This window comes from Galeopterus variegatus, unplaced genomic scaffold, assembly GCF_000696425.1.
Source record: "Galeopterus variegatus unplaced genomic scaffold, G_variegatus-3.0.2 Scaffold658, whole genome shotgun sequence".
Classification (NCBI taxonomy): domain Eukaryota; kingdom Metazoa; phylum Chordata; class Mammalia; order Dermoptera; family Cynocephalidae; genus Galeopterus; species Galeopterus variegatus.
The window spans coordinates 442,561-464,601 of record NW_007726769.1 but is presented as its reverse complement, the minus strand read 5'-3'; the positions used below and the strand labels follow the sequence as shown (position 1 = coordinate 464,601).

General features: G+C 47.1%; 1 protein-coding gene across 3 annotated transcripts in view; it reads right to left on the bottom strand.

Moving 5' to 3' along the window:
• The window catches only part of TTC25 (tetratricopeptide repeat domain 25), a 24,671-nt gene extending 11,207 nt beyond the window's left edge, over positions 1–13,464 (bottom strand). For 2 of the 3 annotated variants that reach the window (XR_550373.1, XR_550374.1), the window contains exons 1-9: positions 13,262–13,423; positions 11,443–11,574; positions 11,039–11,189; positions 10,302–10,363; positions 9,875–10,040; positions 8,406–8,630; positions 8,012–8,219; positions 2,677–2,763; positions 838–1,034 (exon numbers count right to left, since the gene is read on the bottom strand). Coding sequence is in view for 1 of the 3 variants with exons in the window: in XM_008571076.1 (XP_008569298.1) it covers positions 838–1,034; positions 2,677–2,763; positions 8,012–8,219; positions 8,406–8,630; positions 9,875–10,040; positions 10,302–10,363; positions 11,039–11,189; positions 11,443–11,574; positions 13,262–13,375 (1,342 nt within the window). In the remaining 2 variants the exon portion in view is untranslated. Of the gene's footprint in view, positions 1–837; positions 1,035–2,676; positions 2,764–8,011; positions 8,220–8,405; positions 8,631–9,874; positions 10,041–10,301; positions 10,364–11,038; positions 11,190–11,442; positions 11,575–13,261 lie in introns of all 3 variants that reach the window. The other variant, XM_008571076.1, reaches the window with a different exon arrangement.
• Positions 13,465–22,041: the final 8,577 nt, after the last annotated feature.

The following is a 22,041-nucleotide window of genomic DNA, read 5'->3' as shown; positions in this document are numbered from 1 at the left end:
CAGACAGAACTGGGTTCCAGTCCCAGCTCCATCACTTACTAGAAATGTGACCTGGGGCCATTTTTTTTAACTCTGTATTACGAAATATTTCAAATATACACAAAAGGGGAAGGAAGAATATAATGAAGGCCCATTACTTACCATGCAGCCTCAACCATCACTGATATATTGCCAATGTTTTCTTTTTCCTTGGCAGCTGGCTGGTATGGGGATCCGAACCCTTGACCTTGGTGTTATAACACTGAATATCTTGTCAATCCTGTTTCATCTATTCCTCCCCATTCCCTGCCCATTGCTGTTTTTTTTTAAAACAACTTCATTGAGATGCAATTTGCATATTATAAAATTCATCTGTTTGTAAGGATATAGTTCAATAATTTTTAGAAAATTTATAGAGCTGTACAATGGCCACCACAATCCAGTTTTAGAAACTTCCATCACTCTAAATGTTTCCCTCATGGGACTTGGGGCAATCTACTGAACTTCTCAGTGCCTCAGTTTCTCCATCTCTAAAATGAGGACAATACAAGAATGCTTGTGTAAAAAGAACCAAGGCAAGAGGAAGTGGTTCAATACATGGGCACTGTTTCGAGGACAACATGACGCTGAGCTAGTCTGCAGCTGAGCTCCTCAATGGAGCTGCCTCTGCAGCTCTCAGGGTGCTGCAACCCCTAATCAGGCTTTGCTTAAAGTAGGCACTAACCATGTGTTGATTAAAAATTAATCTGGGCAGAGAAACACCGGGATGGTAAGCTCAGCCCACAGGATCCCCAGCCCTGGAGCTGCAGCTGGGCCTGAAGGCTGGGAAAGGTAGGGTGGTCGTATCTGAGCCCGTACCTTGTGCCTGAGCCACAAGAACACTGGCATTCAGTTGCCACTCAATGTCCCCTTCCTCCTCTGCACACTGCTGGGACTTCTCGCCATAATTCTGGGCCTGCCAGGGCTGGTCCAGCTCCAAGTAGCAGCGGCCAATCTCATGGAAGAGCCAGGTCTTCTCCAGGGTGGTTTTTGCCAGAGGGATCTTCTCTTCCCACCTGGGGACATGAAGAACCAGGGGCAGCTTCTTCCCCTCAAACCCTGCACTCGGCCACAGGAGGCCAAGGCTTCCTGCGGGGTGGCAGACTAAAACTTGCTCTCCGAGTACCAGTCCAGGGTGGAGTAAATAAGCACTAGTATACTGTAAAACTACCAAAGCTATTTTGATAACATCTATGGGACTGAATTTGATATAACAGTAGAAAATAAGGATTAAAAAATAGGATTTGAAATAACATAAAGTACTCTATATGCATGTATTGAAACAATACACTGTACCCCACAAATAAATGTTAAAAAATTTTTAAACGAAATAACATAAAAATAATGATTAAGAATATTAAGTATTTTAGCACTACACTAAATCGAAAAAATATTAAGTATAATGAGAGAAAATCAACGCAGAAAAAAGAATAAGACTGGAATGAAAAAACAAAGTACCAATAAGAGTAGGATTAGAATTTGTACTTGTCTGTGGGTAACGTGACTGAATAACGTTTTTCTACTTTTCTGTATTTTCCAAATTAATATTTTAACAATAAGCACATATTTATTCATTCATTTATTTATTTTTTATAAAAGATGGCCGGTAAGGGGATCTTAACCCTTGACTTGGTGTTGTCAGCACCACGCTCACCCAGTGAGCAAACCGGCCATCCCTATATGGGATCCGAACCCGTGGCCTTGGTGGTATCAGCACCACACTCTCCCAAGTGAGCCATGGGCTGGCCCCAGCACATATTTATTATAAAACAGTTTATTACAAAAAGATATTAATTGGTGGGTGAACTTTGATACTCCTCTTTTTTTTTTGGTGGCTGGCCAGTATAGGAATCTGAACCCTTGATCTTGGTGTTACAAGGCTGTGCTCTAACCAATGGAATAACCGGCCAGCCCTGATACTCCTGTCTTTCAGTACATAGACACTGAGGGCCATTTAGGAAATCAAATTACGTGCTGCAGAAGGCTGCTGGTGAACAAATGTTTCAGTCAAATGATGCTGGACAATGATGAAGGACAATTTCTCTCCATGACAGGTGAGCGAGCCCAAGGATCTGGCTCTCCCAGTGTGGGCTGGTCTCCAGGTGTGGGCCTCCCCAGAGTTTCTCTGGGGCTGAGCCCATCCCTCTGAGCAAATAACCAACTGCAGGGCAGAACATCAAAGGTCTGGCAGTTGGGCCATCTGGAGAGCTCAACCCTGTTCCCAGTGACCCCACATGACTGCACAGAGTCACAGAACAGCCTCAGAAGAGGTCTCAGAGTCAACTGGTCCACCAGTTCCTGAACTTAACCAAAGGTAAGAATCACCTGGAGTGTTTGTAAAAATGGATTCCTGAGCTCCAACCCAGACCTGTAGAATCGGGATTTCCAGGGGAGAGGCCCAGTAATTTATATACCTAACAAGTACCCCAGGTGATTTTTATCACTGAGAAATTTTGAGAAATTGTTGATTCTATTAACTAGTTTAACTGATGAGTCCCAGAGTTTAAAAGGTGGCTTGCCAGAGGTTGCCTGGCAGAACATGAAGCTGAATCCAGGTCTTCTGATGCATCTTTGCCTGGCATCCTGGCCCCAGGCTGGGATTCCAGCGTGAGGGTAGGAAGTCCCAGCCCGGCATGGGGAAGGGACTTGGTCACTCACGTGTCAATGGCTTGCTGCAATTTCCCAACTCTGGCAAAAACCCTGCCAATGTTGTCAAGGGCTCTTGATTTCGCATCGGGAAGGTCACTGTGGGGAAGAAGCAAAACAAGACATTCACTAGAAACCGGCTGTTCTAGGCACCATGGAGATAGGAAAGAAGGCGAAGACAGGGGCCTGGCCTCAGGGGCTCCGTGTCCCAGTTGCAGGGACGATGCCCAGGCTGGCAAGGCTGTGGCACGCAAGCCCTATGATGCCCTGCGGCTGAGAATGGACATTATTAGGACCTTTCTGGCGGGTAAGCAGTCAAGAGCTTGCAAAGATGTCCCTTTGATCCTTCAATTCTCTTAGGAATTTACCTCAAGAAGATAGTGTGACAAGAATACTCATTAAAGTGTTGTTTATAATAATAAACACTGGAAACAAACTAAATGTTATCAGTGCCCCAGCAATGGCAGTTTTTCTGTATGAAAAAAGTCCATGATAAATTAAGTTAAAAAGTCAGATTACAGGAGAGTATATTATGTATATTGTTCCAATTGTGTTAAAAAATATATGTGGGCCTGAAGAAGATGATATGCTCTTGGCTTTGAAGATGGAGAAATGGATCAGTAGTGCAATTCATGCAGCTCTAGAAGATGGAAAAGACGAGTAAAGAGATTGTGCCCTAGAGCCTCTGGAGGGACCGCAGCCCTCCCAACACCTTGATTTTGGTCCAGTGAAACTGATTTCAGACTTCTAACTTTCAGAACTGTAAGAGAATAAATGTGGGGTGTTTTTTGTTGCTGCTGCTGTTGTTTTGGCAGCTGACCAGTGTGGGGATCGAACCCTTGACCTGGGTGTTAGCACCACACTCTAACCAAGTGAGCTAACCAGCCAGCCTATGTGGGTTTTTTAAGCCACACACACACACACACACACACACACACGTGAGCATTTTTAAAAGAAGTAGAGAATGTAGGTCTAATTATTAATGATTACCCAGAGAAAAATAAGATTATGAGGGAAATTTTCATTTTATCCATATAATTTTTTTTATAGTACTCACATGTCATCAGGAAAAAATTAAGGCTTTCCCATAAAGAAAAAGACAATGGCACCCCCCAGGTGGGTTCTTTACCATTACCGTAAGCAAGTTCTGATCACTCTGTTCAAAATACCTCCCTCTCAACGAATGAAACAATAACCTCCTCCCCCAACCCCAGATCCCCTCCACCTGGCACCTCCTCTCCCTCCTTCCCTTCCCAGGCAAGTTTCTCTACTTCCTCTGGGCTCCCGTCCCCCTATCCCATCACTGAAACCCTGGGGACTGCTGGGGTGGCCTTTCAGCCTCACCCTACCTGACCCCTCCTTTACATGTCTTCCATGAAGCTCTCCTCTGATTTGTGCTCCCCACAGTTGCCAGGCCTGCCCTTCTAAAACGCAGATCTGACCAAGCAGTTCCTCTGCCTAAGCCCTTCATGGTCTCCCACAGAAATACTCAGAGATACCCGTGAAGCTTCACTGCAGCACGTTTGCAGTGGCAGGTGTGGGACAACCTCAGTGTCCGCCCGCCCGCAGGAAAGAAACACATCACTGTGCATGGTGAAGCTCCTCTCTATGAGCCATTCAAAGAATGAGACCCTTTCCAAGACACATTCTTTAAAAAAGACATAGAAATGAATCGCTTGTGGGCCGGCCCGTGGCTCACTCGGGAGAGTGCGGTGCTGATAACACCAAGGCCCCGGGTTTGGATCCTATATAGGGATGGCCGGTTTGCTCACTGGCTGAGTGTGGTGCTGACAACACCAAGCCAAGGGTTAAGATCCCCTTACCAGTCATCTTTTAAAAAAAAAAAAAAGAAATGAATCGCTTGTGTTTGTAAGATCCTATGGATGTGTATATGTACACTGGGCTGTAGGTAAACACACTGAAAGGGGCCAGAAGGACACATTCCAACAAGATCCCAGGGAAGTGAATAGTAGGGTGGGGGGAGACTTTCACATTTTGCCCTGAGTACCACAGAGTTCTGAATCAAGCACAACACTGTAGTACTTGGGTAAAAACAAACTCCTTCATCAGCCTCAGTACCTGCAGGCTGGGTCTCCTCAGCATGGCATCTGGTCCTCCCACTCCGCATGGGTCCTGGCCCCCAGCCCTGCCACACCACCTGCAGTTCCCCAAGCCTCCATCTCTGCCATGCCTCTCTGCCTAGGGTGCCCTTCTCCCTCCCCCTTGTCCACCTTGCTGACCCTCCTGTCCTCTCTGAGGCCCCCTGCATCTCCCCCCCGCATCTCTCCTTGGACCCCCTGCCATGCTCCGCACCCGCTGTTCTCAGCACCTCTAAGGTCGGTTTCCCTGCTAAGAGTGGGTGCTCTGTTCTGGTGTGATGAATGAATAAGCTGTACTATGTTAATTTATTCATAATAATCATATGCAATAAGAAATAACAGTAGCAACGAGAAAGCATGCAATCAAATCATCTATGGATATTTGGAGGAATAAACGAGGGCTGGGGGCACCGACGATGCTACCTGGACAAATAAATGGCTAATCAGCCAGTGGCAGATTAGAACGAGGGAGCGCATGGGCCCACAGAACTCATAAGGAAGGCTGACTGGTGCAGTCAGGTGCGGGCCATTTGTGCATGTTAAAGGGAACTAATATTTTCAAGGAACACCTCTGTTGACTTACTCAGTTCCTTAGCACACATTCATTACATGCCCATTATGTGGCAGGTGCTAGAAACAGAAGACAGCCCCTTCCAAAGTCCAAAGAAGATACCTGCGGAGAGGGCTGTCCTGAAGCAGGACATGATTTAAATGCTGAAGAATGGGTAGGAGGCAGCTTGATAAAGCAGGCGCTGGGGAAAGGCAAGACAGTCGTGCCAAGAGACTAGCAGGGGCAGAGCACAAAGCCGGCCAGCCTCGACCCGCCTGGGAAGATGCACGAGCACTGTACTGCCAGGGACAAGAGGCGCAGGGCCCTGAAGGGAGCCTGGTCGGGAGAGGCCAGGGTGAGTCAAGTCAGGGAGGGCAGCCTGTGTAGGGCAGGGCAGGGCAGGGCGCTGGAACCTCACCCTAACCACTGGATTTGTTTCTCCCAGAAGGGCCAGCTGAGCTGCAGGAAGCCCAGGGCAGAGGAAACAGGCAAGAAGTGAGCAGGGTCTGGACTGAGTTGTGGGAGGGAAACAGAAGGCAGGGACAGGATGTGACCAGGGCTGGGGATGAACCGTGAAGGGCGGGAGGTGTCTGGGCGGTCTCCTGGCTTTCTGGCGTGGAACTGAGTGGGCAACAGTGCCATCTTGAGGGACAGGGAACTCTGGAGTAAGAAGTCTGGGAGGAAGATAAGGGACTCTGATTTGGCCACGTTAAGTTCGGGATTCCTGTGGGACATCCGGATGGGAATGACTTGGAATCAGTTGGACATGCAGGTCTGGGGCTTGGGAGAGAGGTCTGGTGAGAAACAAAGATTTTTAAGTCATTAGTGCATGGGAGATGGTTGGATCCAAGGTACTGTACATACAAATCTTATTTAATCCTCACAATCCCTGTGGGCGGGTACTACTGTGACGTCATTAGAGATGAGGAAGCTGAGGAAATGAACAACTTAATCAAATCCACACAGCCTCAAAGTGGCAGAGCCAGGAATCAAAGACAGGTCTGTATTTAAAGCAGGTTTTTGTTTGTTTTATTTTAATTTTTTTTTTTTTTAAACATGACCAGTAAGGAGATCTTAACCCTTGACTTGGTGTTGTCAGCACCACGCTCTCCCAAGTGAGCCACAGGCTGGCCCTGCACGTTTTTGTTTTTTTTTTTTTTTTTTTTTTTTTAAACATGACCAGTAAGGAGATCTTAACCCTTGACTTGGTGTTGTCAGCACCACGCTCTCCCAAGTGAGCCACAGGCTGGCCCTGCACGTTTTTGTTTTTTTTTTTATCCCACTTCTGAAATGGCCAATATGTAACACTCCTGCTCAGCACAGTGGAGGCAGGTGAGTAATGAACTAGGAATGGACAGCTTTTGGGGCTTTGATCAGTGGAGAGGAGAGGACAGGAGGCAGGAATGTTCAGGAAAGCTTGACCCCGATGGAAGACTGTTAGAGCAGTGCAGTGCTGAAGTGGGTTTTGACAGGGTCAGAGTGCCAAGAGGAGGAGTTTGGCTTTTAACCTGTAGCCAATGAGGGGCCAAGGCCTATTTGTCAGCAGCGGAAGGAGAGTTGATAGAAAAAGCCACGTGTCTTTGGAGGAGCTTTGTGGGAGGGGCTGGAGAAAGACAGCAGAGGCAGGGAGAGCAGCAGAAGGTAGCCGGGGGCCAGGGGGCTGGGAGTGGAATTGGGGCACTGGGAGACCAAGAGAGGCTCAGAACTGTGGGGTGAGCAGATGCGCAGGAGGAAGTCAAGAATGACTCTGAAGGTTAGAAGCAGGATGCCCAGAAAGTGATGATCCCTGCAGAAGCCATCACATCTTAAGAAGAGTTCATTTCTGGGAGAGTTGATATTACTGTTTGAATGGATACCAGGCACTGTCCTCAGTTTTGACATGTGCTTTTGCATTTCATCCTCCCGCCCACCCTACAGGGTAGGTGCTACTGTTGTGCCCATTTGGCAAAGGAAGAAAAGAAACAGTGAGGCTGAGAGAACTGAGTGACCCACCGATGGTCCCACAGCTGGGAGATACAAGTTCCCAGTTCTGGTCCGCCCGACTCCAGAGCCCATGCTCTCGGTTAGCTTATGAGGCCCTGCTGGATCCGACCCCTGCCCACTTCGTCCAGCCTCCTCTTGGCTCCCTTCCCCTGGCAATACTCTGAGCTCTCCAACCTGAAGCCTCCTCCTGCCTTGGGGCCTTCCCACAGGCCATGTGTATTCCCCAACACCCAGTCAAGTCCCCCTAGAATATATTTCTCACAGCACTGGATCCTGGACTTTTCCTTCATGGCACTTACCACAATTGCAATTAATTAACTTTGTCACTTTTTGTTTGACATCTGCAGGGAAATGATCCTTATATACGGTCACTGCTGTGTTCCCAATGCTAGCAGCATCTGGCATGTACAGGGCTTGATGCATGCTTGTTGAAATGATGTAAGAATAAAAATATCCCTAAGAACCGGACCACTGGGAGCTCTTTGGAATTTTGAGCCACTATCCTCCTCTTTGTGGCAAAAAAGCTAACGGTCTAGGTTTGCCCCCTACCCTCAGTCCTAGGAAGGTGGTTCCTACCTCCAGGGGAATCTACCTCAGGCATAAAGGGCAGAAAATAGGACCTAAGCCACCAGCAGCCCAGGCAAAGGCCGAGACATAGCCCCAGGCCCCACTCCTCTGTAGGTCCATGGGCCTCAGCCCGCCTCAGGGCACTCACTATTCTTTGGCGATCTCCAGGTCCTTTCTGTGGCTATGCAAAGCTGCTGCCATCTGTCCCAGCTCAATCTGGGCATTCCCTATGCAGCTGTATAAGTTTCCAAGCAGTTCATCCTTGTTGGGTACTTCTTCTTCGTTCCATTCCAGTACCTTCTTCAGCACTTTCTCAGCTTTCTGAAGACTCCCTTCAGCGCTGCCGCTGGTCAACACTGGGAAGGCAAAGAGGTGGTGTGGCGGTGAGGGCAGTCCACTCCTGGCAGACAGGGCAACTCCTCTCCCCCCAAATACCACCCGCAGGTCAGTGAGGACAGAAGATCAGGCTACTATATTGCCCCTCCCCACCTGGCAAGGGACCAAAGCCATCTGCTTCGCCCCTGGAGACCATTACCACCCACACATGTCAATGTCCTCGAGGCTCTTGAGGATGTAATGGGCTGTCTGTGAAGGACGGCGTTTGCGGTCCCGCAGCCATTTCTCTTGCATCAGCTTCCGGTCCCGCTCCCTGGCGTAGATTGGCTTCTGCTGTCTCCAGAAGTTGCTGCGGGTGTCCAGGTAATTGATGCCCGTCATGATGAGGTCCTCCACGGTCAGGCCATCCTTGATGGTGCCTTTCATCAGGTCTGTGGGGAATAAGCGTGAGGAGGTGCCAATGAGAACAGGCATCTAAGTGAGTCGCCTCCTCTTGGCTCTGGGACCCTGCTGTGGGGACCCTCTGAGAGAAGCCCTGTCTGGAGTTGTGGAAACAGTGAAGAAAGTGAAAGCATGTGGTGGCAGAGTGGCTCTGCCCAGATGTGAGGAGCTAGCAGAAGGATAGCTGAGAAGCCTCCAGTCCTCGGGGCTCTCCCATTGCAAGCTGTGTCCTCGGAGAAGACTGAGCCTAAATGCATGCCCTGGCCCAGATTTCCAGTACCAAGCGACTCCCCAGGTGCCAAGTGGGCCAGTGCATGCTGGGAGCTGGAGGGGTGTGCCCAAGTCCTGCCACTGCCTGGCCAGAGGTTAGAGCTGGTAGCAAAGTTGCAAGGCCACTTGGGGTAACATTCAGGCCACCCTTTCCCCCAACAGCAGGTCCTCTGGAGAACCAGAGGCATTCAGGCCTGTTACTCAGGAGATGTGCCAGCAGTGAAGCCATCCCTGCAGAGGACCTTGTAGATGACCTTGGGAAGCCAGTTCTGCAGAAAAGGCATTTGATTCAAGAGTAACTCTTCAGGCTTATCAGCTAATGGCAATACTCCCACCCCCAAATTTATGTGAATCATTCATTCCAAGACTCTGTCCTATGTCCTGTCACTGGCAGCACAGTGTGGTGGACAGAGCACTGGACTAGAGGAGGAGGACTGGGTACTAGTACTGACTCCACCATTAACTTGCTTGTCACCTTGGACAAGCTACTCTTCATTCACGGTCTCTATTGCCTTACCTAGGAAAGGAGGGACTGGACCAGATGATCTTTAAGAACATTCTAGTACTAATATCCTCAGATTAAAGCACCTGTCCGCTGCATTCCTTTGCCCATTGCACAGGTTGAAGGCCCAGGGGATGCCCCTTCAGGGACTACAGTGGTAAAGGAGCCCAAATCTCTGTCGTTCCCTCCCAGGGTATCACCATGCTTAAAAGAGTAGTGGCTGTGAATTCGAACATCCTGGATTGAAATAGGAGCCATGTTATTGCCTACCTAGGTGTGACCTTAGTTTCCTCAGGTCTGCCCCTCAGTTTCCTCATCTGTAAAATAAGAATTCTAGTAAAACCTGTCCATAGGTACATACTGACTAATTTATACGACAGGATCTGCCTGTAGGTCATGCATTAAGCATCCACCCAGATTTCCTTTTCCCCAAGTCCCCATTGCCAACAAAGTGTCCAAAACCTTCATCCAGTAGGAGCTTCTCCAGATACTCCTTGTCCACGTAGAGCTCCCCCAGGAGCTGGCGGACAGTCTTCTCACTCTTGAGGGAGCCCTTCCGCTTGGACTCCCTCTTGGTGTGGTGTAAGAGGTGTTTCATGGGATGAGGCTTCTGCTGGGCTTTCATACTCTGGGAAAACGGAGCAACACCCAACAGAGCCTCAGAAACGAGCACAGAGCACCCAGCCACGGCCCCAGAGTCTGTGATCCCAGATTCCTCCTCCTCCAGGACCTCTTTATACGCCGAAAACCATGACGTATTCCTGGTCGGACAACAACTAGACTTCTGAAATCCCTCTGGAGCTGGGGCAGTAGCCCATGTTCCCAGGTAAGAGGGCCACTAAGACCTGTGCTTCCCAGGCACACATGGCCTCAGAACCAGGGCCCTTACCTCAGCCTGCTTGCTTAAGAAGGAGAGGTCCCCTGTGTTCTCCAGCTTAATCGAAGAAGGACCTGCAAGGATAGAAGTTGGAGTTCAGGTTGGCCAGGCCCCTGGGCACAACCTATCATATATTTTTATGTAGAAATGGCTGCCTTTGGCAGGAGAATAATGGAGGCTGTGGCGAAGCTGGCCCTGAGCCAGCCTAGCAGGCAAATGGTGCAGGCTGCTTGGTATAACACTCTCCTAGGAGCTAGACAGCCCCTTTTAGTCCAAGACCTTGGCAGCCAGATTTCCAAACAAAAGGAGGCCCTGGCCATGGGGGAAGCTCTTTCCCATGCCATTGCCATGCTCTGCTTCACACAGTGACAGGTTCTCACTCACCTTCCTCCACCCCCTGCCACCTGTGACATGTGGTGAGGGAGGAAACAAGGGATTAGGGAAAGCTGGGCTTAGGACCCTGCTCTATCCTATGACAACAGGATAAAGACAGGCCTACTTTGAAACAGCTCTTCGCACCTGGCTTTGAGGAAAACCAGACACTGCAGTGCTCGGTACAGTGGATCAGGGACTGGTCCTCCCAGTGAACGGTTTCTAATCCTCAACAAAATCAGCAGTAGCCAAATCCAAGCACAGGACTCCCTGTAGGCCTGGTGGCGGTTGCTCACCACTGTCCCTCAGGCCTTTCTCTAAACCTAAGGACTCCTAAAGCCTTCCTAGATAAGAGCAGAGGCCCTCTGGTCACTCACTTCCCACTGAGTTGTTGATGGCTTCCTGGGCTTTCTGAATTCCAACTTTGAATTCCCGATCTGACCGCAGCTTGTAGCCTCGATGATAGAACACCAAAGCAAATTCAAAGTCTCCCATGGTATACAGTGTCTCAGCCTTTTGTAAAATCCCCTGGAATGACAGGAAGACAAATCAAGGTGGAAAAGAAGGCCTTACAGGACTCAGGCATGAGAACCAAAGGGTCCTGGGATGAGGGTCAAGACTGGGATACAGGGTGCAGGGAGTTAGGCAAGTGACCTACAAGAAGAAAATGGCATCAGACTCTAGGCAGTCTGGCTGGTTCTTCAACTACTTATAACCAGAGGCTGCTGCAGGCAATGGCGGTGGTGAAAGCACGACTGAGTCCTCCCGCCCATGCAGTCACCTTGCAGAAAGTCGGGTCACTCTGAAGTGAAGCCTCAGCATCATTCAGGGATTTCTCCAACTCTCCCATCTTCAGGAAGCACTTGGAGCGGGCAACCAGGCCGTTCTTGTCTGCACTCTGAAGCTGAAGAGCCTGAGGAAGGAAGCACTCAGGTTGACAGACTGGAAAGGGCAGCCCAAACCCTCCTGCTCCTGCAGCGTTTCAGGGGGACTCCTGACGCCATCAAACAGGCATCTGGATCTTATCAGACCAAGAGCAGTTCAACGCAGATCCTTCCTCAGTCAACTTGACTGATGATGAGCCTGTTGCGCATCTTGAACAAAGCTGAATCACAGCTGCTGCAGAAGCCACTAGTTGAGATGTGAGAATATGCCACTAAGCATATACAAGCTTTCTGCAATGCCTGAGATCCCCCAAGTCCACTCAGGTGATAGAACCTGAGGATGTTTTGTGCACACCAAATTCAACCACAAACCTGAAATGGCTGCACGACACTCTCAAAATAAATATCAAATACTAAGCATTCTGAAGGCAAAAAAAAATGGATTTTAGGGCAATCTGTAGCTTGAGTTATCCACTCTACCAACCTTCTCTTTTTATGTAGCTAATTGAGAACTAATCACTCTTTCAGGAAATTAAGATGAAAATACCAGGAAAACTGAAACTGATTTTCAGTTTCAGTTTCTAAAGTGGGGATGGGTGATACCCTCAACTCCCCATGTCCTCTCTTCTTCTTCTGTTTGAGACCATCGCTGTAGTTTGTGGACTACTGTCCTTCCTGAGGCATCAGACACACTCACCCCTTTCTAAGACCTTCCTACTTTTCTAAGAAGAGAAAGTAGCTACTGTCTTTCCTGGAAAGAGACCACTTCATCCAGGGCTACTCTCTCTTGGGGTGTTCTTTTCTCTCTGCCTGGGCTTCTCCAGGATGGGACTTGGTCCAGCAGGAGGAGAATGAGTGGGGGCAGGGTTCCTAAACTCAATTGTTCATCCACCTGGTCATCATTTCCGGTTTTAGGGCGTAGTTGGTGATTCAAAGGGACTAGAGACTATGGGTAGCAGCTCAGAAGCTTGACTTTCGGGGGAGTCTTGGGACTGGTTAGAGGGCAATCCTACCACTCCATTTGCAATAAGTGAGCTGTCTGCAGCAAAAGAAATTGTCATAAGAACATCTAATGGTTTACTTGTGCCAGTGTGTGGTATGATGGCTGGCACCTCAGCACTGGCGTTAAGTGCGTGGCTTTGAATCCTTCCTCCGCCACTTGCTAGTTTAGTGACCTTGGGCATGTTGCTCGATTTCTGTATCAATTTCCTCATCTATAAAATGGAGTAACAACAGTACCTCCCTCATAGGCTTGTACTGTGCTTAGCAGTGTGCCTGATATCCTAAAAGGGCACCCAATCTCCTTAGGGTGGGGGGGTATCATTTACACAAAGGTTACTATAATGACGTTAGTTATTTACTGACCACCTTCTATGAGCAAGTGTGTAGAGACGTCGCGTCTTCTACACGCAACCTCCCAACCAATCTCCCGGCCAATGGTGGGAAATTGAGGCTGCTCTGCGGAAGGAAGACAGTTAATCACAAAACGTTTAAGTAAAAGTAAAGGAAAACGTCAGTATTAATGCGGAGAATGGAGAACGCAAGTGGGAATTGGTAGAAAATGACCAAGCCAGGGGCTTATCTATGCCGGAGGTGTATCCATCAGGAACCAGTGAATAGTAGAAACAACGGGTCGTCCAGGCATCATCGCGACCTCAGTGATACGGGTAATAGAAAGCGGTGATGGGTGACGGGCAGGTTCAGAGCGCGACTCACGTTGCTGAAGCTCTGGGCGGCTTTAGAGAATTCTCCGCATAGATACAGCCGCTCGCCCTCCGCCATGTAAGAGGAAAAAGTGCTTCGCAAGCTCTCAGCTTCGGGGTACGACATGGCTACCGGACCTGGAAACGCTGAACCGAAGAAAGGGAGGAAAAGCAGCGAGAGAACCTCCGCGGGGCTTCTGAAAGCCTCGTCTCTTAGCAACCGGGCGGCCAAGTGCGACTTCCGGCCCCGCCCCTGGCGCGTGCGGAGTAGGGCATCCGGGTAGAACCGCCGTCGCGGCGTGCGCATGCGCCCGTGCAGCCGCGCACGGTGTCGGGGCGTGGCTCCCGAGTGTTTGCTGTTGCGCGCTCCGTCGGTGCGCCCCTGAGTTGCCGCGTGGGAAGTTTGCTCCGTCGGTGCGCCTCTGAGTTGCCACGTGGGAAGTCTGCTGTGCAAGGCAGCAAAGAAAATAGGAAGGGGGTGGCAGGCAAAATTCCAGAGAGGGAGAAGGCATACGTGGCAAACAAGTGCCCCGTGTACCGCCACTCGGGGGAGAGCACAGGTACTGGAGTCAGAGAACTAAAGCTGTCTTCACTCGGGTCACTCCCTAACTGCGTGACCCTGTGCGAGGCACGTAAGGGCTCTGAGCCTTGAATGTTTCACCTGCCAATGAACATAAAAATAACAGAACCTTCAGGAATGTGAGGATTTGCATGAGACTCCAGGGAAAATAACGTTAGGTTCGGCATTGTGTCACACAGGCCTTTCCGGACGTCCTCCCCGTTCCCTCACCACCAACACCAAACGAAGTGGACGAGGTGCTTCTGGGTTCCCACAGCACCTTGAGTAACTGGATTAACTGCCTTTCCTACATTACATTCAAAACGTCAACTCCGAACGCTGAGATTGTGACCTCCACTTAGGGACTTTGTCTTACCTCATATTTCCACAATTCAGCTGTCTGGAATATAGCAGGAGCTAAATAAGCCATTGTTAAAATTTAAATAGTAAGGATGGCCAGGTAACTCATTTGGTTAGAGGACGACGTTATAACACCAAGGTCAAGGGCTTGAATCTCTGTGCTGGCCAGCCTCGCCCCCCACCCCCCCAAAAAAAGTTTAAATAGTTAAAAGTTGTTCTTAACTACACATGCATACACATACACAAATGAGTACATGAAAAACTGGAAAAATCTGAATAAGATCAGTGGGTTGTATCAGTGTCAATTTTATGGTTGTATTAACTGTACTAAAGTTTTTCAAGATGTTACCATTGGGGGAAACTGGGTAAAGGGCACATGGGATCTGTCGTATTATTTCTTAGAACTACGTATGAATCTACAATTATCTCAAAATGAAAAGTTTAAAAATACTGAGATAAAATAATACTAAGATAAAAATAATATGTTCCCAAGTATGTGATGTTACAAAAATAATGATAATAATAATAATATGGTCCCTGCCTAGAAGAGTTCTTTTGTCTAAGGGACAAAGAACATAAACAAGTAATGATTATTCAAGGTGATATTAAGTAATTCAAAGTTCTGTGTGCCTGTGAGGGAGATGAGGACAAAGTAGTGTGAGGCCCAGGCAAGTAAATTCTTCAGTCAGGGCTTGGGATGGTTTAGAGAAGGGGTAGCATGTGAGCTGAGGGCAAGTAGGATGGTGCCCAGGAGACCTAAGAAGGAAAAGAGATGAGCAAAGTCTGGAGGTGTGTAAATTCACAGAGTGTTTAAGGAAAGCAACCTGGTGCACTGGAGTGAAACAGATCCTATTAAGGTCGGCTCATAGGAGAGTTGAAGAATGCTTCTGAACCAACCAAGAGTTAATCAGAAAAAAAAATCTCCTGCGAAGAAGAGATCTATAGATTTGATGCAATCCCAATCAAAATCCTAGCAGACTGTTTTCTAGTAATTAACAAGCTGATTCCAAAACTTATGTGAAAATGCAAAGGACCTAGAATAACCAAAACAATTTCAAAAAAGAACAAAAGATAACTTACACTCTGTGATTTCAAGACTTATTTTAAAGCTGCAGTAATGGTATTAGCATAAAGACAGATATATGAGTTAATGGAACAAAAGAGAGTCCAGAAATATAAGATATGTCAAAAAGTTCATATAAAAAAATAGAATTAAGAGATAATGTGAGTATTTCCATGAATTTTTTGAAATACCCTCTGATATGATCAATTGATGTTCAATAAAGTTGCCAAGGAAATTCAACAAGAAAAGGATAATCTTTTCCACAAATGGTGCTTGAACAATTGGATAGCCATATGCCAAAAACAAAGAACTTGACCATTACCTCACACCATATATAAAAATTAGAAAGACTTAAATGTAAGATACAACTAGAAAAACATAGATAGAAATAATAGGGCACAAAAAGCATGAAAAAAAGAAGAATGAGGGGCTGGTCAGTTAGCTCAGTTGATTAGAGTGTGATGCTGTTAACACCAACGTCCGGGGTTTGATTCCTGTACCCACCAGCCATGAAAAGATAATACTAATAATAAATTTGAGTTCATCAATATTAAAAGTCTTTGCTCTTCAAAGGATACTGTTAAGTGTAAATTAAAATGCAGCCTGAGACTGGAACAGAATATCTGCAAAACATACCTGACAAAGAACTTGTACCTACAATGCATGAAGAGTCTTAGAACTCTATAACAAGACAAATAACCCAGATAAGAAATGACCGAAAGATTCAGTTACTTGGCCAAAGAAGACATAGGGGTGGCAAAGGAGCACATGAAAAGATGCTCAACATCATCAGTCATTAGGAAAATGCAAATTAAAAACCACAATGAAGTGCTACTACATACTCACTAGAAGGTTAAAATACAAAAGACTGATCTTACCAGGTGATGGTGAGGCTGTCTAGCAACTGGAACTCTCATGTGCTGCTGGTGGGAATGTAAGATGGTATAACCACTTTGGGAAAGAGTTTGGCAGCCTCTTAAAAAGGTAAATATACACTTACCATGTGACCCAGCCATTCCACTCCTAAGAATTTACCCAAGAGCAATCAAAGCATATGTCCACACAAAGACTTGTGCATGAACATTTATAGCAGTTTTATTTGTAATAGCCCAAACTGGAAATATATTCACCGAGAGATGAATGGATAAACACATTGTAGTTTTATCCATATGATGGAATATTACTCAGCAATAAAGAGGAGTACACTATTGATACATGTATAATATGGATAAATCTCAAAATAATTATGCTGAGTGAAAGAAACCAGACAAAAAAGACTATCTGAACCCATTGATATGTAAAATTCTAGAAAATGCAAACTAATCTATATTGTCTGAAGACAAAACAGTGGCTGCCTGGGAACGTGGTGGGGAGGAATGGGGAGATAGATTACAAAGGAGCACAAAGGCATTTTGGGGGTGGAAGGAGCACTGGACTGGAGGAGGAGGACTGGGTGCCAGTGTCGACTCCACCACTCGTTCGTTATCTTGACTGTGTTAATGGTTTCATGGGTGTACACATGTGTTAAAACTCATCAAATTATACACTTCAAATACATGCAGTTTGTTGTATGTTAATTATAGCTGAATAATGCTGTTAAAAAACACACTATAAAATAGCAATAATGTGTGGTTTTTGGCAGTTTACAAAGTACTTTGTAATCTTCGTTACACCCCAGTGAGGGAGAGAACCAGGCGGTATTTTCCTGATTTCACAGATGAAACACTGAGGCTGAGAGAGGTGACACAGGGTTTGTCCCAGACCACAGCACCAGGATACAGGTGAGCCGGCTGGGCCTGGCCCGTGCCCTTGGGTTGGACGGGCAGGGTGGAGAGACCTGGACTTGCCTTCCAGCTTGCCTCAGCCATGTACTAGCCGGGCTCCTCACGTTGCCTCTGGAGTTCTTCATTTATTGGGAAATAGAACATAGGTACAGAAACATATATAAAATATACATGTGCAGTTTAATAAATAATTATAAAATGAACACCCAGGTAATCATCACACAGGTAAATCACTAAATATATTGCCTACAGGGGACTCCCTGTGAGGTCCCCCCAATCACAGCTTTCTCCCCATGTAAATACCACCTTCACTGTTACTACCCTGGTCTGAGCCCCCATCATCCCTCTCCTGTGTTACTGCAATATCCTTCTAACTGGGTCTCCCCGGTCTCCCCTTGCCCTCTTCCTTCTCAACATAGAAGTCAGATTTCTTTTTAAATGCAAGTCAGATCATGTGTCTCCTCTGTTAAAAAACCTGTAGTGGCTCCCCATTTCACTCAGAATGAAAGCCACTCTCCCCCTCAATCCCGTGCTCCAGCCACCTGGCCTACTTACTGCTCGTGGAACAGGAAAACGACAGAACTGTTTCTTCCTCACAGCCTTTGCTCTGACTGTTCCCTCTGCCTGGAATGTTCCCCTCAGCCACTTAACAGACTCTCTCCCGTCCTTCGTGTAAGAGAGTACTTCAGAAAGTTTGTAGAAAAATAGAATTAAAAGAGAATATGAATCTTTCCATGAACTTTTTGAAGTACCCTCATATTTGCTCAAATCTCTTCTTTACAATAAGGCTTACCCTGAACACCCTATTTAATACTGTGACCTACTAACCCTCCATCTCAATTTGGGAATTACTGAACCCTAACCCTAACCCTTACTCTATTCTTTTTTTTTTTTTCCATAGCATCACTTTCTGATATACTATATGACTCATTTATTTTATGGATTGTTTTTTGCCTGTTTACCCCGATATAATGTAAGCAACACAAGAGTGAGCATCTCTACTTTTTACGTTCACTGTTGTTTCTCCAGTGTCCAAAACAATACCTGGGACATTCAGAGTACTCAGTAAATATGTATTGAGTGAAAGAACCACTGTCTGGTCTCTTGCGATAATCATTTCCTTGATTTTCTTTGTACTTTTCCCATCAATGTAACCATTCCAAAGAATACAACTTAGTTTTGCTTGTTTTAATTCTGTACTATATTCGTTTGAGTCATACTATATCTGTTCCTTTATGTCCCACTTTCTTTTGCTCAACATTATATTTTTGAGATTCATCCATGTTGTTGCGTGTAGCAGCAGTTCATTCATTTTCCCTTGCTGTCAAGTTTTCCATTGTATGAATATAGCACATCCCATCCATCCATTCAGTTGCTGAAGGATATCTGGGCTCCTTCCAGTTTTTGGTCACATCACACAGTGTTGTTAAGACAATCTCACATGTGTTTTCTGGCATCTGTGTGTATGAGCTTCTCCAGGGTATATACCTAGGAGTGGAACTGCAGGGTCTTAGTGTATGTGACTCTTCGGTTTTACTAGATAATTCCAAATGGTTTCCAAAGTGGTTGCATGCATCTACCCTCCTATCTGCAGTAAGATCACCTCCTTGGGCCTCAATTTCCCCTGCGTTCACCCTGTAAAATAAGAGGTTAGGAGGTTTGGATATCTGAGGTCTCTTTTGATTCTGATGCTCTATGAATCTGTGATCAAAGAGCTCTGAACAAGCAGCACTTGGGGCTGAGCATCCTTGAGGGACACCTAAGTTATGAGGGAAAGGTTGAGTGCAACCTGTGCCTGGGATGAGGCCTCCAAGCACCCCAGGGTGAAGCACAGTCCAGCTCTGAAGATTGGTGTTGGGAAGAGACTTCGGCTCAGTCAGCTCCTGGCAGCTCTTATTTGTACACCATGACCTCTTCTCCTGCCTGTCCTTGAGAGAATTTCCAAACACAGATCATGGCCAAGAGAGACAAGAGGCAAAATAACACTTATCTCATTCAGACGTAATGTTAAATGTGTCCTACATAAAAGTCAAGGGTAAGTGATTTGTGTGTGTGCGATGAGGGGGCTGCTCAGGTTCTCCAGAAAGAAGAGGGAATTTCACAGGCACACACGTGCGGGGAGGAGGCAGTAGCAGCTTTTGAGAGAGGGTGAGAGTGGAGTGGGGGCGACTCTGGGAAGGGGCCAGGCTGGAGCTGGTTAGTTTGGCTGGAGAATCTTGATTTCCTGAGCACAGATGCTCCATTCCCAAAGGCATAACTGTCACCCAGGGAGAAAAACTGTCCATTACTCTGGCTTCCCTGGGGTCAGAAGCCTCTGTCAGGCTGGGGAGCCTCCTCAGGACACATGGGCCCTTGTCTCCAATGGGAGGCTGGTGAGTACAGGGCAAAAGTGAGTGGTGCAGGAATTAGAATCCCCCCCTGGTTCTTCACAGGGTGGATCACGATGGGCCTCTGCTGGAAGCCCCTGTCTCAGGCTATCTCAAGGAGGTAGGTGAGTTTAGAACTGGACACTTAGGTAGACTGTACTTCTGGCTGCATCTCCTCCCTCCTCCCTTTACCCTTCCCTTATAATTGCTTTCTTTAGGGGCTGGCCATTTGGCTCAGTTGTTTAGAGCACAGCCTTATAACACCAAGGTCATGGGTTCAGATCCCCATACCTGCCAGCTGCCAAAATAAACCAAAAAATCAATTTCTTTCTTTCATTCATTCCTAAATTCATTCCAGCATTCAGTGCATACAGTAAGTGCCTAATATATGCCTAGCCCCATGCGAGGCACTGGGGATTCCAGAATGAACAAGGCACACTCCTGGGCCTTCAGTTGCTCACAGTGCAATGAGGGAGACCCACTGGATATGATCGATCTTCTTTCCCTCCTCCTCACCTGCAGCAGATTGTAGGGACAGAGACAGGGACTTTCAGTCAGAGAATCATTACGAAGGCCAGTTGCTCATATGCAAAATGATTATAACACTTAGCTCAGATGATCGCTGTGAAGAGTATTTGCTAGCACCCACGCCTTTTGCATGGCAGGTGCTCAGTAGATATTAGCTAATACAGATTAAAATCCAGGAGGGAGCCATTAGCCAGTCTAAGGCTTCTGGAACTCAGGTAGAATGCCCAAAGCCTAGGTGTGGAGATGGTGCCTATACCAGCGACATGGACCTGTACTCCGGCCCAGTCCAGGAGAGGAGGGAGATGATTCAAATGGGAATAGCCAGAGAGTTTAGAGCTTTTAAGTCAGAAAACAGAAAGATGAGAAGATGGGGCCCAGGCTGATTAGTTCAGGACAGAGGAACCTGTGTGGGGACATGGTGATGAGAGAGTCATCTCTGGGGAGGCTGGAGGTTGGGGACAGAGGCCTGGAATGGAACTGCTGAGAGAACTGGAAACTCAGTGGTTGGCTCATGAGCACCTCTTCACTCTTACTCCCTGGACTGTTCCCTTCTTGTTGCCTCTGCCCCGAACTAGTCAAACTTGGGCCTAGCAACACCTAGATGGGGAACTTAATTGGTCAACAAACATGGGGGGAGGGGGGTCTTCAAAAAGTTCACCAAAAGATTTGTATTATTTCTTAATTCTATTTTTCCATGAGCTTTTCGAAGTACCTTCGTATTTCCTGAGCACTTGTTATGTACCAGGCCCTATTCAAAGTGCTGGAGATACAGCGATGAAGAGAACAGACAAAGATTGCTATCTTCATGCACGTATACCAGCACACTGAAGAACAAATTGTTAGGTATGGAATTGCTGGAGGAAAGAGCAAGTGCATTTAGGGTTTTTGATACTGCCAAATTGAGATACAAAGAGTTCGTTACAGTTAGTGTTCTGACTAGATGCCTGTTTCCCCATGAGTGTATCTTTCTAACCAAAGGGATAATTGTGGCACAGGTGATCCCTCCCAGCTACAATCTTCTGGCTAGCCCATGAAGACACTGAGCTGCTATAACCCAAGACCAGAAATGGAATACTTTCAAAGAAGATATTTTCTTTACCTAGGGAGAGGTGATCCTTCATGGAGATTTGCTATTTAAGGAGGTTCTTGATAGGGGGGAGCTCAATCCATATAGGGATGGAAGACTTTCTAGGGCCTCTTTCTCATTTTAGGACCAAGAGGAACCCAAGACCAGAAATGGAATACTTTCAAAGAAGATATTTTCTTTACCTAGGGAGAGGTGATCCTTAATGGAGATTTGCTATTTAAGGAGGTTCTTGATAGGGGGGATCTCAATCCATATAGGGATGGAAGACTTTCTAGGGCCTCTTTCTCATTTTAGGACCAAGAGGAGACAGGAAGAAAGGAACTGCTATTTCAAAAGCATGAATGTGGGGGAAGGGACCAGAAAGTGACATCATCAGGGAACACTTGGTTCTGGCACGGGTAGCAACTTCTGCTGCCCTACTCCTGGCTGCAACGGGACTAGGGGGAGGGTTGCTCGGGGAAGTTTTGTCCATAAAAGTGTGGCAATATTGTTACAGTGTGAGTCTGACCCAGGTGCTTGGCAGGAGCATAGCATGCTGATTGTCTGCACACTGGGCTGACCTCTTCTCCTGAGCTGGTCATTGCGTGATTCCGGGTAGCAACTTCTGCTGCCCTACTCCTGGCTGCAACGGGACTAGGGGGAGGGTTGCTCGGGGAAGTTTTGTCTATAAAAGTGTGGCAATATTGTTACAGTGTGAGTCTGACCCAGGTGCTTGGCAGGAGCAAAGCATGCTGATTGTCTGCACACTGGGCTGACCTCTTCTCCTGAGCTGGTCATTGCGTGATTCTGGCCTCCTTTCTGGGGCCAGACAGCTGTTAGGTTCAGGGAGCAGCTCAGGAGACCTACATGACTGGGGTGCAGGGAGCGAAGCTCCAGAATATCAGAGCGGTAGATGTATGTCCTGATCTCCAGGACGGTCTGGTTTCAAGTATTCTGCAGCACAAATTCACCAGCACCTGTCAGACTGGGTGTTCCAGTTTTTGGTTTGGAAAATGCGGTCTGTCGCACAGGTAATGGAGAAGCGGGAGGCGGCAGTTCGTTCATTC